The following is a 19,106-nucleotide window of genomic DNA, read 5'->3' on the forward strand; positions in this document are numbered from 1 at the left end:
ACTTTTCAGTCATTTATTGACTCAGCTAGTCCCATGTTGCTGGGTGCCTTTTTTGGCTCTTCTGACTGCCTCATTCCTTGCATGTGGTCAAGGTCTATTTCATTTCCTGTATCTCTCACATGCTTTGTGACTTTTTACTTGGCAGAGCCCTCTTTGATTTTTAGTGTCATAATATTTCCAGCTCTTTCTGGTCTTTTTCTTTTTCTCTACCAGCCCCAACAGACACAACTACTTAATCCACATTAAAGTTTCTCTTATCTAATTCTGGACATAGTGCTCTCTTGGACTGAATGTTCTTGGTTTCCTGTTACATTGTAGAATAAAAACAAACTCTCCATTTTGCAATATATGATTCTCCCAAATGCATAAAAATCCATACAAGTATTTCCCCATTCTAACCCTACAAAATATATGCAATATACCATGGGAGCTTAACCATGAAAGATACAACATGCATGGTAAAAAATGAACATTTCTTGTGTTTTTCTCAAACTTGATTATTCAATGATACCTTATAATGCTATGTGTATTAATATCTCAGTTGCCTTGATCTAGGATGTCAGAGATCCTTACTTCATAAGATGATCATACATGAGTTGATAGATATACTGTTTTCCTATTTTTGCACATCAATATCCCATCAACTTTTCAAAACTCCATCATAAAGCCATCCCATTTGAGTCACTCCTATGACACACTCAGATGGCTCCTAGCTTTACTTCAATCCACTGTAGCCCCGTGGTGGCTCCACATCTTCTTCTTCACCCAGCCATGCAATATAGCAGTTTGCGTGTTTATATCACCCTCTCCTTCTCCACAACTTGCGGACCTGTTTTGGGAAAAGAGAGATTTTTTTAAACCTCAGTTTAAGTCCTCATTGTATCCATGACATGTGACTTACTAATCTATAAGGTCAGTGAACATCAAAGGTTCTTCCTTTGTTTCCTTTCGGTAACCACTGCTACTATTCTTGATATAATAGGGCCATTTCTTCAAATGTAATCTTACGTGGAAATTTGTAAAAGTTGGGAAAATCAACGCTTTCTGGATGGCAAGGGAGTGGTTGTTAAATCCTGTCCAAATATCCCTGCTTTGGCTATTCCTGACTGACTCTATAGTATATCTATGGCTCTGTTCAATATTGTCTGAAACCTACAGTATTCACTTTATATGTCACAATCAAGCAAGGAGAGCGCTCTGAATGTCACCACTTCTGTTGTTGATCTAAAGTCCTAAATTTATGCTTGAAATAAATTTTATAAGAGACAAATACATGAGGATGTGTGTGGTCTATTGGTGTGTGTATATTTCCTCCAATTGCATTGTCCCCAACCGCCAAATTTTCCCTCTAATAAATACCATCCTCTCTGCTGGAAATATCGAAACATTGAATGAAAGAAAGTTAAGCAAGTAACAAAATAGAATTAGATGTTTAGGGCAGTAAATGACTTAGAAAGTGCTTACAAGGTTTTTTCATGGAAAGGGAATATGAGATATTTGCTCTAGAATATTAAAAAAGAGCATATACATTTGGGTCCTTAAAAATAAAGTGTTCTAACAGCATTTCATCCTTCACTACCCAAGTCTTAGACTCACTTTCCCTTTGCTGCTTTTCCTTCTTTCTGTTTTTCTGCTTCTCTCTTATTCATCCCCCTTTCCCTTCTACCTTTTTATTTCCCATTTTCTTTACCATGAATCACTGCTAAAGCCCTAAAGATGCTGCAAAGCCAGCCTCTTCTTAGGAAGAGCCACTATCTTCCTAGTGACTGACTTCTAGGTACTGACTTCTTAGGAGAGCCAGTCAAGTGATTGGCCCTCATCCCAGGTTGTTTGGCGGCTGTTGAACAAGCTGAGCATCACTAATCCAGACACACTGCTCCAGTCTCAGTAGAGACTCAGTCTATTTGGAGAATTTTATAATTCAGGAACCTACTAGGGCATGTTTGTAAGGCAAATAATTAACGGCAAGGATAGTTACTCTAAAAGGAAGACAGAATGGTATCTCACTTTTCAGATAAATGTGTTTTTGAATCCAGCTTTCTGATCTACTCAGTGTCTATGTGACCAGTTGGACAATTGTCCAGAGGCCTCAGGCAGTGGACAGACGCACACCCATATTTCTGCCATTCAATTGATCAGAGTGTTTATTATACATGGGGTTCCTGTGGGTCAGTTAGTAGGCAGCTGACTGTGGGCTGCTAATTTTCTTCACATGGTGCTTGCAGAGTGAGGGAAACAGAGAGGCTGTGGAGAAAACTGCAGGTGTGGTGCTGTGGTTCTACAACATTTTCCCTGATAAAAAAGGAAACCAGGAATTTGGGGATCCCCAACTTGTGAATATCCTGGAATATAATCAGGATACCCCTCAAGAGAAACACTTGTTAGTCAGGGGGAATTTCAGATCAGTCCGTCTGGACCAAGAGAAGGCTACAAGGGCACCATGTAAGTCAGTGATGTCAGAACTTTCCCATCTCATTACCATCTTCCCAGTTCCAACATGGCCCAAGGAATGAAGATCCAGAGAGGGAGAGAGAAGGAACGTTGCAGAAATGGACACATCTGCACTTTCTGGTAGGTCCCCTGGGCCTCAGCAGGGGAGAGGGAGACATTGAATAGGCTGAATATGAGATGGAGCTGACACTTGACTGACCTGGACTTGTGAAACCCAGAGTGATAGAATGTATGGAATGGCTGCAAGGTGATGCTGGAAATGAGGATGCAGTGGACTGTGGGTGACGACAGCCACTGCAGGAGGATGAGCCGGTTCACCTTTGTATCTGCTATAGTCTCAGCCTTTGTGTCCCCCAGAAATTTCATATGATGAAATCCTGATTCCCACGGTTATGTTACCCCTAGGTGGGGCCTTTGTGAGGTGATGGAGTTGTAAGGATGGACCCTCTTCTGTGAGATGTGTGCTTTTATATATAAGAGACACTCAGAGCTCCCGAACCCTGCCCCGTGTGAGGATACAGTAGGAATTGTGTGACCAGAAAGGACCCTGCATGACCCCACTGTGGAAATCCATTTCCATTGTTTTTAAGCCTGTGATATTTTGTTATAACATCCCAGAAGGACTAAGACAGCATCCTAACAATCTTTAGACAGTTCAGTAAACCTCATGCTATTTACACAAAAGTGCAAAACACTTATCTTGTCTGGTGTAACACTGTGATAGTTGGCTGAAAGTCGTGGCTGGCTTTCATAAAGAATCCTGAGATTCAGCCTTCTTGGTAGCATGACCAGAACCATGAACAATTGTCTAATTCTTTGATTCTAATAACTTGACCCAGAATAATTGGCTGTGATTCTTACATAATCTCTTAATGGTCTTCTTTGTAATGCCAGCTTCTGCTATTTGTGACCAATTTTAATAGGCGCTTCATTCTCTCAATTGTAGGGGTGGATTTTCTTTTGATTTACTCTTAAATGAAGATAAGAAATGTTAACACATTGCCCTCTTAGATTTTGACATCTCTAAAGCGTCTGTGTTTATTTTTAAGAGTTGACCCATTACAGAGCATGCATTAAAATGCTCTAAATTTCAAGAAGCTCGCTATGGGATAGATGATTATGACCATCTCAGAGCTGGATGGGATGGATGTGGATTTAGCACGTTTTGCGGTTTTGGCACGCCAGGATGTTGATGTACATGTCAACTTTACGTGAATCCCTGCGCAGGCAGTGGAACAGGTTATAAAATTCAGAAAGACGCCTATCTTCATCGCTGAACTTCATGGATGAGAATCTTGACCAGGGAATGTGAGCCTCGTGTATCATCTTCAAGACTGGAAAAATAATCTGAATACCCAAATGATAATGACCTCTTATGTGTTTTATTAGTATTTGCTTATCTTTTTGCCTTCTAATTATCAAATAAAGATTTGGGGAAGACATATGAATATAAAACTCTCTAGAAATGGATTTTGGAGCCAGCCTCTGAGAAAACAATTAGAAATCTAAAAACTAGAAATGGAACTCAAGTTTAGTTTTAACTTTCTCTTTTCTTCCTTCCCACTCTCATCCTTTGATTTGAGGAGAACAGAGAAAGAAGACAAGTGGAACTTCAATAGCAGATGTCCTGGGATACTTTAGAAAAATGCTGATCTTGGAAATTCTGTTCTCTAGTACTATTACCCTTGAAAACACTACAACCACCAATGCCCAGGAAGAGGCAAGCTGTTGGTGGAAGTGTGTGCAATGCAGGGAAGGCTGCACATGTCAAAAATTGCAGTGAAATTCGGACTCCTTTACAGTAGAATCTATCACTATGAATGTCTAGGCTCCTGGTTTATGTAGTAGCCACCTAGTATATAGAAGTCATGAATCTTTTTCTTACAAAATGAGATATTTCCAAACTCCTTATGCATTACAGTGGTCACCTCTTTCATTCATGAACAAAGAAAGAAAGCCCTCTGCAGGATGCTCACCTTCCTGAATTGACTCTCTATGATTGTTTCAAGTTTCTCTGACATATTCTCAATTCCATGGCACTTGATATGACAGCCTCTGACAGATTTTTCATACTCTGAATCTCCATGACTAGATAATACAGAGGATTATTCCAGCAGTACAGTAACACGAATGTCCACTTAATAAGGTCTTCATTCTAAGCAACCAGAAGAAACGGTCTCATTAAAAAAATCATAATTCAGTGGTTTTGGTAACGTGATCTTTGCTCAGAGCAGCTGACCTAAAAAACTTTTGGTTATTCCTATGTGCATGCAGAGATTTTTGAAGGTAGTAAAAGTTGCAAAAGTATAAAATGTAAGCTATTACTTCACACTTTGCTGAATTTTTAAACATCTAGGTTATTTTAGGAACTAATTATTCTATGCATTCTAATGTATAACATGAAGAATTTCTTTTTACTTCTGAAATTCTACCACCACTCAGTGAGTTCTTTTGTGTTTGTATATTTCCGTGAGAGAATCTAAGTATTTACGCAAGTCAGTATGTTCTGCAGTGCCTGACCCAGGAAAGAGGGATTCCACCTGTGCCCACATCATTGTCACCCAGTGATTCATTCGTATTAATGAATCAGATGAGTCCTTCCTATTGATTGTAGATTGGTAATTGCTTTATGATATTACAACAAAGAGACAAGGAAGAAGACATGACGTTCCTAAACAGGCTTCTCTCCTCACCTGATCCCATACCAGCCCCCTACTGATATCAGAACAGTTGTTTTGTTGACATGTGTCCGGGCAGAAAATGGCACAGTGTTGTCTTTAGTAACAGCATCAGTGGGATTCACAATGGAGGGTCCCCCCTAGTTCACTACTACTAGCAGAATTGAGCCTGAAAATCCCAGGGGCTGAAGATCTCTAGTTAATATGCTTGATTTCTTTACAGCCATGAAGTGTTTTACTGGTAAAGAACAGAGAACTGAATAGGATTAAATATAGTAATGCATATAAAGTGAAGTTCTCAGTCGTGCCTGACTCTTTGTAACCCCATGGACAGTAGCCTGCACCAAGCTCCTCTGTCCATGGGATTTTCTAGGCAAGCCACCAGGGAAGTCTTGTCACATAAAGTGCTGAGTAAAATGTAAGGCCATGTAGTAACTCTCAATGAACTTTACATTTAAGCTTATTGAAAATCCCTCCTCTTATTCCTGTTTGTCCTGTTTCCTTTACTTGTTCACCCTCATTATTAATGAGCTTAACAGGGGAATAGAATGCTAGTATCATTAAGAAGGTTGTAGAGAGAGAAGATAGAATTTTAAGGGGGGATACATGTGAAAATATTTTAAATAATGTTAGGAGGAAGAATAATGCAGGAAATCAGAAAGAGATTATAACAGTGAAAATTTGGAGTTGCCATAAATGATTGAGGCTTGATACATAAACTGTGTTATCCTCAGAACAGATGCAGTTGTTGCCGCCATGAGAAGCAAAGCAATGTTTTATAGGCCATTGTGGGGGAGACTTACATATTAAGAATATAAGGTGACAGAGGAGTCGTTGAGAATGATGAATGAAGAAGGTGTCAGAGAAGTAGAAGCAGAATCAGGAGAGCCTTGAAAGGCAGATGCGAGGGCTCGGTTGGTGCACTATAGGATTCCCAAGTAGGAGTCACTACTAACAGGGAGTACTCAAAACTGGGGTGTGTTTCTTACATATTCATGAATTTTGCAATCTTATATTTTACACATGGAAGTTCCCATTCATTTCCTGTTTTCATACAGAATAATAGCTGCAATCCTGTGTCTAATGCATGGGTTGAACTAAAGTTGTCTGCATGGACAATTTATGGATCTGTTATTTATCTTGCTACTACAGATCTTTAGTCATCCCTTGATTTCGCTCATGCTTCATCAGCTGCATAATACAGTTTCTCTTGTATTGCTTACGGTTCCTCCACCTTTTTCTGCATATACAGTTAACATAGCCTCTAATAATCTAAAGTCTGGTAACCTACAGACTGTCTCTTTTGATCCGGTGAAAAACCCAGGTGAAAGACTCACGTTCATCTGCTGGGCTTTATCTCTTTCTTCGGGAGTATGGAAGGAATTGGTGTGGCAGCTCTTGGTGGCATTGATATAGTACAGTTTGCCCTGGGCATATTTTTCATCCTGAAAGTAATCAGGCAATTAGTTAGGGTTGTTGGGCATTCAGTAGATGAAGCCATTACCAGAACACTAACATGTTTGATAGACGTGTATTTTTTTTAATGGGGGGGGGGGTCACAAAATTTGAAAGTCATTCTTTTCCTACTTTTCTATATATTGTCTCTATAAAAATGATTTTAAATTTGACTTTTCTAAATTTAACCTTTTCCCTTCTCGTTTTATTATTATCTTTTTTTTTTACTATTTGAATCAAATATAGCACATATGTACCAATATTTGGTGTTTCCCAGGGGACGGTAGTGGTAAAGAATATTCCTGCCAATGCAGGAGATATAACAAGACTGAGGTTTGAACCCAAGGTGAGGAGCTTCCCTTGCAAGAGGGTACAGCAGCCTACTCCAGTATTCTTGCCTGGCCAATCCTATGGACAGAGGAGCCTGTTGGGCTACAGTCAGAAGGGTTGTCAAAAATTGGACACAACTGAAGTGACTTAGAATGCATGCGTGCACCTCATTTAATCATGTAATATTTTGTTTACTTGTAAGAGTTGGAAAAAAAATAGACAGTCAAAATGGAGGATGAAAGAAAAGCTAATGAGTAAAAAGATCTACGTGAATTTAATAGAAGACTTTAACTCCACCTTTTATTAGCTGTCTGCTCTACTGTGTGCTCCTTGATTGACCTAAAAGAATTAACATAACAACTTTCAAATACCTTGCTCAGAAAGAGAATAATTGTTTCCAATTGTAAACACCCCTTCTATTGCAGCTGGAAACCTATTCACTGAAATCTTAGAACAATAATTTGTACCTTTAAAAAAACTACAAAGTATTCGTTTCTGTGACCGGGATTCAGCTTTGTTTTACATGTTCCACCCACCCAGTTCACTGCAGAGCAGTTCTCATTTATTGGCTATTTACTCTGAGCCTGGAGAAGAAAGCTCAGAGAGAAAGGACCCAAAAATCAACATACTTCCTTTTGCCCAGTCCCACCTGAAAGTGCTTTGTGTCAGGTAGTATTGTGGGCTGAATCTGTGTTCTTCAAATTCATGCGTTAGAGCTTTAACTGCCAAAGTGCTGTGTTTCGAAAAGGGTTCTGACTTTTGGGAATCCCATGGTCTATAGCCCACCAGATTCCTCTGTCCATGGGATTTCTCAGGCAAGAATACTGGAGTGCTTGCCGTTCCAGTCTCCAGGGAATCTTCCAGACCCAGGGATAGAACCCAAGTCTCTCACACTGCAGACAGATTCTTTACCATCTGAGCCACCAGCAAAGCCCATTAAGGTCAAATGAGCTCTTAAGGTGGAACACTGATCCAATAGGTTTAGCATCTTCATGAATTGAAACACCAGAGAATTCACTCTGTGTCTCTGTGTCTTTTCCTCTATCTCTCTTCCCCACCCCCCACGCTTTGGGAGGAGTCACAGAGAAGCCAGCCTGGGAAGAAAGAGTTCTTACCAGAACCTCACCTTGCTGGCACCCTGATCTGGGACTTCTATCCCCCAGAACTGTGAGGAAAGAAATTTCTGTTGTTTATTCCACTGAGTCTATTGTATTATTTTATGGCATTCCTAGCTGATAAATACCAAATCATTTATTTTGGAAATTTAAAAAAGAAAATGAATGAAAGGAAATTGAAAAAATTATTGCACTTCTTAGGAATCTTTGAGATTTCACAAAACTGATCCTTTCTTCAACATCTTATGAACTGACGGCCTCTTTGACCTAGAGAGGGTGTTATTGCAGCCTTCTTGTTTAAAGAATAGTATAGCCCTGTCACTTAGGCGAATTTTCCTTCTGGGAGCCTGGCAGGCTACAGTCCACAAGGTCTCAAGAGTTGGACACGATTTAGCAACTAAACCACCACACCAGAGTACTTACAAACTCATTGAACATTATTGTGGAAAGGTTATGGAAGTCGTGGGAGAGACTGGCGGCATTGATAAACACATCAATAAGGGATTTCTGTAAGGAGACAAACATGTCAGGACGGCAGGACAGGCATGAGATGCCTTGGCACAGGAGCAGATTAGACACGACCAGCAGCAGCAGCAGGCAGGACCCTGTTTAAATAAAAACATGAGCCATTCTGAGATGATCTAGTCACCTGAGGTCATCAAATCCATCCTGTGGAGGGAAGCCTTTTCTTTCCCTGTTGCTCTGATCAGGAGTTCTTGCTGTAGAAGTTGGGGTGGGGAAGAAGGAGCACTTTCTGTGTAAATTTAGATGGTTGATGATATTTGCACAGATAGACAGTTGGATAAGTAGGTTTTTCCATGTATTTTTGAATTGCTCCCAGAAGTACTTCTGTGCTCTGCAAACATTTGGAACTTAATTCTGAGCCAGAGTGTTTAGGCCATTCTTTTAAGACAGTTTAATCTTGGGACTCTGCATACTCTGAGCAGTGAGGCCTTCTAGGAGTTTGCAATTTTTTTACTCTACATTGACTAATGCTTGAATTTTAGACACTGAAATGACAAGAAAAGTCCAGTCGATCTGTGTAGTTTACCATCACACTGGGGTAAGAGTAAACACGTGACTGACTGATCACCACTATTGAGTACAGAGAGAATACTAAGAGAAAAAGATACTGTACCTTGGATCTGCTCACTCACCTTAGTAACCCCATGCATGTTCTGATACTTTCACAAAAGCTTTAAAACATCTCAAAATTTATGTTTCACAGGAACCCTGTGAGAAAACTTTAATCTCACTATGATCATCAAGTTCTGTTAATAAAGATGTGATGACTTGGAGAGGGCAAGTAATTTTCCCCAGGTCCCATTATTAGCAGATGCAGGTCACTGGGCACCAGTACATCTGTTCACTTCCTGATGTCACATCACACATGCCTGTGGCCCTCGGTCTGCATGTGTGTAACCAGGACCACATCAGGAGCTGTGATGACTCTGCCTAAAGAGAAAAATATTTTGTCTTTGACTGCAAAACAGCAGTGACCCTAGAACACTGGTTTTATCCACTTATTCTGCTCTGTCTATAAAACACTCACTAAGTCTTTGACAATTATCAGTGTGGGGGCCTGATTCTCTTGGCTAGCCTTTCTTCTTGGCACCTTGGCAGCTCTTCTACTCTATGCATCTTTATTCTTCTCATTATGTTTGTTTCTTCGAGAAAATAGCAAGTAAATCTCCAAATGATAACACAAGAATATTACCTGATCAGCACCCAAGACAACATCATGGGCTCTGCAAACAAGGCCTGTCTCTTCCTGACTTTGACTTTTTAGGGATAAAATTTACCTATCTGGTCGGGAATATATCCTGACAACCCATGGGGCTTAGTTTTTGAACCATCTCCAAACATCTCCTCTTTGACAGTAGAACTAGACCTTCATGCTTCCATGATGTATTGTAATATTTCAGAAATTATTCCTGGCCCTACCTTTGGCCAACTAAGCATAAATCATAGACTCTTGCAAGCATGATTTTAATATTACTTTTCCTGTCTGACCTTTGTAAGTAAGCAGAATTTAAGACTAAAGTGAGCAAGAATTAAGTTTGGACAAGAGAACTGAAAAAATAGAGATTTTATCCTCCTGAATGAGATCTGAACATGATTCTTTTTCCAATTTACCAGAAGAGTGATAATTTAATGAAGGATAAGATATCAGCCTTTATTAGGTTTTCTCTGCTCTTAGTTAGTTTAAATGGGCATGGTATCTAAGAATAAAATGAATATTTAAAATTAGGTGATGAAAATAAAAGAAAGTGAAAGGGAAGTCACTCAGTCATGTCCTACTCTTACTGACCCCATGGACTACAGCCCACCAGGCCCTCCTTCCATGGGATTTTCCAGGCAAGAGTACTGGAGTGGGGTGCCATTGCCTTCTCTGGAAAATAAAAGAAGTGGTCCTCAAAAACAAGACATATAAGTTGGAGTAATTTGGGACCATCTCTCTCATCAAGTAAAGATCTTATTGTGACAGGCCAGGAGGATAATAGCTTATATAACATATATTTGTGTGCATATATTTCTGTGCATGTATACATGTGCTATGCATAAATATGTGCTTAATTCCTTCATGAAACTTTGGACCTTATAAAATTCAACTTTATAAGAGGCGGTAAATATAGCAGAATACCCTAATTCCTAATATAATTGATCATCTATTGGTAGATGACTAACTATATGATTTTTTTTCTGTTAAATTGTTTTTTTAATATTTTATCTCAAATACTTATTTTTTTATTTTTTTAATTTAAATTTATTGATTTTAATTGGAGGCTAATTACTGTACAATATTCTATTGGTTCTGCCACACATCAACATGAATCCGCCACGGGCGTACACGTGTTCCCCATCCCTAACCCCCCTCCCACCAGCCCCAAGGATCGTGTATCGAACCTGGACTGGCGATTCGTTTCCTATATGATATTCTACATGTTTCCATGACATTCCCCCAATTGTTATACGTGTGTTTGCTTTCATAGCACATATATTAAAAATTTGGAATAATACTGAGAAGATTAGCATGACCCCTGCCCAAGGATGACACACAAATCTGTTAAGGCTTCCATATTTTTCTGTAACAGCTTCAAGGGGTGGGATGGTGGCAAGGAGGTTCAAGATCGTGGGGACATAGGTATCCCTATGGCTGATTCATGCTGATGTTTGGCCAAAACCAGTACAGTATTGTAAAGCAAGTCCCCTTCAATTAAACATCAAGAAATTCAATTCTAAAAACTGTTATAGGGGATCATATAACAGGTTCAGATATCCATTGTATGACTAAAGAGGATCTGACTGGAAACTGATGGTGTCAAATATCATTGGTTAGTGATTCATTAACTTTATAGTTGAATGAGAAAAGCAAACTCACAAACACTACTGTCTGTGATTCAGTGTCATAGCAAGCTATAATACTTGTCTGCGTTTGCTTTTCGGTGGTATGGTGCCCAAACTTTGAAACTGCGGCTATTCCCAGAAGCGCACAGTCGTGAGTCCTGCCCAGGGTTGTTGTTCTTGATGCTGGAGGCTTCTGTTCGCTGGTCACTAAGGCCGAAACTTTCTCTGCTGAGAATTCTCTGGGTCTATCACGTGCACAAGTCTTTATATTTTGGTTTTCTAATTTGATTCTCTTATTCTTTTCATCAGACTACTGATGATTTATTTTTCAGACCCGTTTGTGCTTTGATCTTTCTGATGCTCATTAGTGTATTTGCTTCCATGTCTACCTCTCTGAGTAGTTTTCAGCATCACATAAACCCTACCCTATTTTCTTACTGTCTGGATTTTGGCGTTTAGTATCAGCATATTTTTATGAACTTCACTTTCCTTCTGGTGCAGTTTCTGGTACACAGCTTAAGCTGGTTGGCTCACATCTTGCTTGTTCGTGTTGTCTCCAAACAATTAGAGAACTCTGTTTTCTTTCTAGGCAATACTGCACTTCGTTTTGATACCGTTGCTAATTTTCTGTGATTTCCCTTCCAGCCTCATAAGCTTTGTCTTTCTCAATCTACTGTACCCTGAGCACTATGTGCTATATGTTGTTATTACTATTTTAAATCAATATCCACTAGTATAGCAGAGAATTAAAGGCAATAAAATTGCAATAGTATTACTAATAATACATTCCCCAAAAATGTAATTCAGTAATGCTCCCAGTTTTAAATGACTTCTATGCATGTATTACTTAGGTCCCCTATTCATTTTTCCATACTAGGTGTTTCAATTTTGAAAAAGAATGTAGAAAACAATGGAGTGGAAAATTCTGACAATCACCTTAGATTTCAAATGCCTCAAGATTAAGTATGTAATTATTAGTTTGTTATAGTTAATAAGGCTATTCTGAGCACATATAGCTCAGTGTTCAGTGATTGCTATTAGGTAAAGGATGTATACTGTGAACTGCATCACCAAACAGATGACTGGAGATAAAGAAAGCAATGCCAGGAAGACACAGGCTTTTTTTTCTGGAAAGAAGAACTTACAGGGTCTGTCATCTACAGTCTACTCATCAGATTTTTCAAAACACTTACTCTTCCTTTGCTCATTTAATAATTTGGGTTGTTTGATTTCTTTTCATACTGAGTTGCATAATCTCTTATATATACTTGGATACGAAGCCCTTAGCAAATATGTGATTTGCAAATATGTTTTTTCATTCCATAGGTTGTCATTTCATTTTACTGATGGCTTCTTTTACTATGCAGAAGGTTTTGAGTTTGATGTGGTCTCACTGGTTTATTTTTGCAGTTCTTGCCTTTGCTTTTGATGACTGAGTTGTTTGAGCTGCTTGTATTTTGGAAAGCAATCCTTTATCAATTGCTTTATTTGCTATTATCTTCTTCCATTCTTACCAAAAGACTCAGACTGGCTGAATGGATACAAAAACAAGATCCATATATATGCTGTCTACCAGAGACTTACTTCAATCCTACAGACACATACAGACTGAAAGTGAGTGGATGGAAAAAGATATTCCATGCAAATGGAAATCAAAAGAAAGCCAGATTGGCAATTCTCGTATCAGAAAAAACAAACCTTAAAATCAAAACTATTATAAGAGATTAAGAAGGACACTACCAAATGATCAAGGGATCAGTCCAAGAAAAAGACATAACAATTTTAACTATTTACGTACCCTACATAAGAGCACCTCAATACATAAGGTAAACACTAACTGACACAAAAGGGGAAATTGACCATAACACAATAATAGTAGGCATGTTAACCCCACACCTACACCAGTGGACAGATCATCAGAACAGAAAATATAAGGAAACATAAACCTAGAAGGAAATATTAGACCAAACAGAACTAACTGATATCTTCAGCACATTCCATCCAAACGCAGAAGAATACACTTTCTTCTCAAGTGCACATGGTACATTCTCCTCATCTTGGGCCCCAAATCAAACCTCAATAAATTTAAGGAAATTGAAATTATATCAAGAATTTTCTCTGACCACAACACTATGATACTGCTATTGCTACTGCTGCTAAGTCGCTTCAGTCGTGTCCAAGTCTGTGCGAGCCCATAGGCGGCAGCCCACCAGGATCCCCCGTCCCTGGGATTCTCCAGGCAAGAACACTGGAGTGGGTTGCCATTTCCTTCTCCAATGCATGAAAGTGAAAAGTGAAAGTGAAGTTGCTCAGTCGTGTCTGACTCTTAGCAACCCCGTGGACTGCAGCCTACCAGGCTCCTCCATCCATGGGATTTTCCAGGCAAGAGTACTGGAGTGGGGTGCCATTGCCTTCTCCCTGTGACCTATATAGGTAAATACTATTTAGCCATTAGAATGGGAAAGAAATCCTTCCATTTGTGGCAACATGGATGAAACTGGAGGGCATTACACTAAGTAAACTAAGTCAGAGAAAGACAAATACCATAGGATCTCAACTATAAGGAGTTTCACACAAAAAAAAAAAGGGAACTCAGGGTATCAAATGTTTGCCAAAGACTGAAGGGTAGGACAAATAGGGAGAGATTTTTAAAGGTTACATATTTTTATGTATAAAAAATTATTAAGATGAAGATCTAAGTTTGAGCTTCGGGTCTAATCATGAGATTGAACAAGCTCTGGGAGTCGGGATGTACAGAGAAGCCTGGCGTGCCACAGTCCCTGGGGTCACACAGAGTGGGACACGACTGAATGACTGACTGAACTGAAGAGAGTGGAACTTACCTGTGTTCTCCTCAAAAAGCAAAAGTTAAATGTGTGTGGTGACAGCAATGTTACTTAATAGAAAGGGAAACTCGTTTCTAATCCATGCACAAACGGGGTGGACAAGATGACGGAGGGGTAGGTGGAAGTAGGGTACACCTCTCTCCACTGATGCATCAAGAACGTCTAAAGAAGCAGCAGTTCTCACAGAAGACCAGGTGAATCCTGGCAGGACTCCCTGACTACTGAGAAGGAACATCCGGATCCACACAGAACTTGGTAGGACAAAGGAAAGAAGGGGCAAGGAGGAAGGGGAAAGAAGGAGGAGAGCAAGTGGGACCAGCCTGCACCTGGAGTGAAGGGGCTGAAGCACTTGGAGAGATCCCCGTGTCCATGGCCATCCACTGGGACGGGGGAGGCATTTGAAGCAGTTGGGGAGTGAGCTAACTAATCTGTGACAGTCTGAATGGAGTGAGAACCACATAGACAAGCCATGCTGCAGCCTCTCATACCTCGGACAGGGTTGTAAGTCCACTGGAGTCCACAGAAGCTGGGAGCTGGAGCCCTGGCGAATGGGGAATGATCCCAGGGTGAGGATGCCTGCTGACCATGGGGAGTCAGCCTGATGGGATGGGGTGGAAAAAATGTGCTGCATTGAATGCTTCTTAAGGAAAGCCATGAGGCCATAAAAGAGGATTCAACTGCCTGTGGAGTAGAGCTATCTCTTACTCCATGCTGGTACCTGTAGGTTGAGCAATAAAGACTTCAGTGAGGGTGGTCCTTGAGTGCCTGATGCACTAATCAATGGAGAACTTGGAATGTCTATATACCCGACCCCACACTATTCTCTGTCTAAATTTTGGGTTTTAGCATCATAATGTTTTTATGAACTTAAATTTCTTCTGGTAGAGTTTCTGGTTTACAAATTAAGCTAATTCCTGACAGCTGGCACGATCTTGATGTTTCAAGAAACTTTGAGAACCTTCGTTCCTCTCAAGGTAATACTGCCCTTTACTTTACTACCATTGCTGACTTCCCATACTTTCACTTCTTGCCTAATATATTCTATGTCTTTCTCTATTCACTATAACTTTAGTAGTATGTATCCCTGTGTTGGTATTAATATTTATCATAAATTATTAATGGATGCAGTAGAGATTCGAAAGGACTACAGTAACAACAGTAGTAATAAATAACCCCCAAGTTATAATCCATTAATGCTCCCATTTAAAACTGATTTTCTATCTATATATTATTGAGGTCTCTTAACTCATTTTCCTTACTAGGTGGCTCAATTTTGAAATGAAATATAGAAAACAATGTAGTGGTAAACTCTGGAAATTACCTTCCTTTGGATATGCCTCATTAGTAAGGATTCAAATATTTGATATTTTTCCCCTGGTGGGGCTGTTCTTAGTACATATTATGGCTCACTGTGGAGTGATTGCTATTGACTGAAGAATGTACACATTGAATTGTAACTGTCAAATAAGTGAGTTGAGATAAAGAAAGTAATGCAGGAAGGCACAGGTTTTTATTGTTCTAGAAGGAAAACCTTGCTGTGTCTCTCATCTATAGTCTAATCTTCAGATTTATTGAAAGTCTTACTATTCTTATGCTCCACTAAAAATTTGATTATTTGGGGTTTTTGTCCTTGAGTTGTATGTCCCATGTAGTTTTGGATATTAAGCCCTTATCAAATACATGATTTGGAATATCTTCTGTCAATCTGTAAATTGCCATTTGATTTTACTGACGTTCCTTTCTTTGGAGTCTGATGTGGATCCACTTGTTTTGGCAGTTGTTGCCTTTGCTTTTGGTGTGAAACCCAAAACCTCATTGCAGACACCGATGGCAAGACGATTACCGCAGTGTCTTCTTCAAAGAGTTTAATCGCTTAAAGTCTTATGTTCTAATTTTTAATCCATTTTTATGCATGGTAAACGGCGGGGGTACAGTTCCATTATTTCACTGGACTATCCAGTTTCCCCAGTGCCATTTTTGACAAGCTTGTCCTTTCCCCACTGGATAGACTTAGCTCCTTTTTCATAAGCTAACCGACAATATATGTGTGTGTTTCTTTCTGGCTTCGCTATTCTACTCTGTTGATCTATGTGTCTGTTTTCATACCAGAAGCAAAACATTCTGTTTTGATTACTTCAACTTTCTAATACAATTTGATATCAGCAACCCTAGTCTCGAACTTTGTTCTTCTTTCTCTAGATCACTTTTATCTTTGGTGATTTGTGACTTAATACAGCAGAATAGACCAAGAAGAGATGGAAAAAGTACACAGAAGAACTATACAAAAAAATATCTTAATGACCCAGATAATCACAATGGTGTAGTTTCTCACTCAGAGCCAGAAATTCTGGAATGTGGACTCCAGTGGGTCTTAAAAAGCACTGCTGCCAACAAAGCTAGTGGAGGTGATAGAATTCCAGCAAAGCTATTTAAAATCCTGAAAGATGGTGCTATTAAAGTGGTCCACTTAATATCTCAGAAAATTTGGAAGAGCCAGCAGTGACCAGAGGACTGGAAAAGGTCAATCCTCATCCCAGTTCCCAAGAAGGGCAGTGTTAAAGAATGTTCAAGCCACTGAACAGGTGCACTCATCTCCAGGGCTAGTAAGGTTATGCTCAAAATCTTTCAGGCTAGGCTTCAGCATTATGTGAACCTAGAACTTCCAGATATTCAAGCTGGGTTTAGAAAAGAGAGATGAACCAGAGATCAAATTGGCAACATTTGCTGGAACATAGAGAAAGTAAGGGAATTCCAGAAAATCGTCTGCTTCATTGATTTCACCAAACTGTGTGGATCATAACAGAGTGGAAAATTCTTAATGAGATGGGAATACCAGACGAGAAACTTGTATGCAGTTTAAAAAGCAACAGTTAGAAGCAGACAAGGAAAAATAAACTGGTTCAAAATTGGTGAAGGAGTCCATCAAGGCTTAATATTGTCACCCTGCTGGTTTAACTTATATGCAGAGCATGTCATGTGAAATGTTGGACTGGATGAGTCCTAAAGGCTGGAATTGATATTGCTGGGAGAAATATCAACAACCTCAGATATGTGAATGATACAATATTAATGGCAGAAAGTAAGAGGAACTAAAGAGCCTCCAATCAGGGTGAAAGAGGAGAGTGAAAAAGCTGGCTGAAAACTCAATATCAAAAAAGCTAAGATCATGGCATCTGGTCCCATCACCTACATGCAAATAGAAGGGGAAGAGGTGGAAGCAGTGATAGACTTCTGCTTCCTGGGCTCTAAAATCACTGTGGATCGTGACTGCAGCCACAAATTTAGAAAAAGATTGCTTCTTGGCAGGAAAGCTCTGACAAACCTAGACAGTGTTTTAAAAGCAAAGACATCACGTTGCTGACAGAGGTCTGTATAGTCAAGGCTATGCTCTTTCCATTAGTCATGCACACATAAGATCTGGACAGACAATAAAGAAGGCAGAGTGCTGAAGAACTGATGTTTTTGAACTATGGTGCTGTAGAAGACTCTTGAGAGTCCCTGGGGCACAAAGGAGTTCAAAACCAGTCAACCTTAAAGGAAATCAACCCCATATACTCTTTGGAAGGACTGATGCTGAAGCTCCAATACATTGCCCACCTAATGTGAATAGCTGACTTATTGGAAAAGACCCTGATGCTGTGAAAGACTGAAGGCAGAAGAAAAAGAGGCTGACAGAGGATGAGAATTGGTTGAATGGAATCACCAATTCAAAGGGCATGGACTTGGGCAAATTCTAGGAGATGGTAAGGGACAGGGAAGTCTGGCGCACTGCAGTCTATGGTGTCAGTAAGAGTCAGACATGACCTGGCAACTGAACAACAACAACAGTTTTATACAAGTTGTAGAATTTTTTTGTTTGTTTTGTGAAAAGTTTTGAAATTTTGAAAGATACTGCAGTGAATATGTAGATAACTGTGGGTAGAATGGATGTATTAACAATATTAATTCTTCCAGTCAATCAATATGAAATATGTTCCTTTTTTCTGTTTTAAACATTTCCTACATGAGTGTCTTGAATGTTTCCATACATAGATCTTTCAACACCTTGCTTTAATTTATTTAAGTATTTTATTTTTTGATGCAATTGTAAATGTGATTATTTGTATTTCTGTAATGTGTTTTGCTGTGTGGATAGGTAACTGAGTTTTATATATTCAAATACAGTATACAAAATACATGCTATTTATTCCAGAATAGACAATTTCCCCCTAAATATAACAATTTTAATCTGGACAGTTTTTTATCTGTATCTTTCAAAATTCTGCAATCCCCTGGGTATATACTAGGAGAAATCTATAATTCCTTAGTCCTTGGCTTCATATCAGCACTACAGAGCATTCAGTATGGATGAGGCTCTGGGTTACCTTAGACAAGTCATTCTCTTCGTTGGGTGCCATGGTCTAATTCTTGTGTTCTCCCAAGATTCATATGTTGAAATCCTGATCCCCAATGTGACGATTTTAGATGGTGGGACCATTTGAAAATAATTAGGTCATGAGTTCAGAACCCACATGAAGGCACAGCCCATACGAATGGGATTAGGGCTCTTGTGAAAGCCCTAGTTCACTGTATGCTGTGAGAGCAGCATCAAAAATTCATTGAAATTTTATTCTGCACAAATAAAAGTGTTTCATTGAACAAACACATAACAAAGGCCTGATGGGTGCAAAGAATGGATAGCAGTGAAGGGCACACATGTGGACTTGATGAATTAGGACTTAAATTTTAACAGAAAAACAGAAATGAGGTGAATTTCAAAGTTAAATGTTGCACTACAATTGGGACACGTGTTGACAGGGAAAAGCACAGAATGCCCTATGTCCACATAACAAGGAGACCTGAGCTGTGTCAGCATCAGGAAACACTGTTTGGAGGAACTGGTT

General features: G+C 39.4%; 1 protein-coding gene and 1 non-coding gene across 2 annotated transcripts; one reads left to right on the forward strand and one right to left on the reverse strand.

Annotated features, from left to right (window-relative positions):
• Window positions 1-6,301: 6,301 nt before the first annotated feature.
• Window positions 6,302-14,933, reverse strand: LOC113881501 (chorionic somatomammotropin hormone 2-like). Its single transcript, XM_027524510.1, has 4 exons — window positions 14,929-14,933; window positions 14,712-14,821; window positions 8,453-8,634; window positions 6,302-6,574 (listed from the first exon to the last, which is right to left on the reverse strand). The coding sequence occupies exons 1-4, from the start codon at window positions 14,931-14,933 to the stop codon at window positions 6,317-6,319; spliced, it is 555 nt and encodes a 184-aa protein (XP_027380311.1). The 3' UTR covers window positions 6,302-6,316.
• LOC113882363 lies at window positions 11,007-11,115 on the forward strand. The gene has a single exon (XR_003508371.1). It is a non-coding gene; the product is annotated as a U6 spliceosomal RNA (small nuclear RNA).
• Window positions 14,934-19,106: the final 4,173 nt, after the last annotated feature.

The sequence above is a fragment of the Bos indicus x Bos taurus genome, chromosome 23 (genome assembly GCF_003369695.1).
Source record: "Bos indicus x Bos taurus breed Angus x Brahman F1 hybrid chromosome 23, Bos_hybrid_MaternalHap_v2.0, whole genome shotgun sequence".
Classification (NCBI taxonomy): domain Eukaryota; kingdom Metazoa; phylum Chordata; class Mammalia; order Artiodactyla; family Bovidae; genus Bos; species Bos indicus x Bos taurus.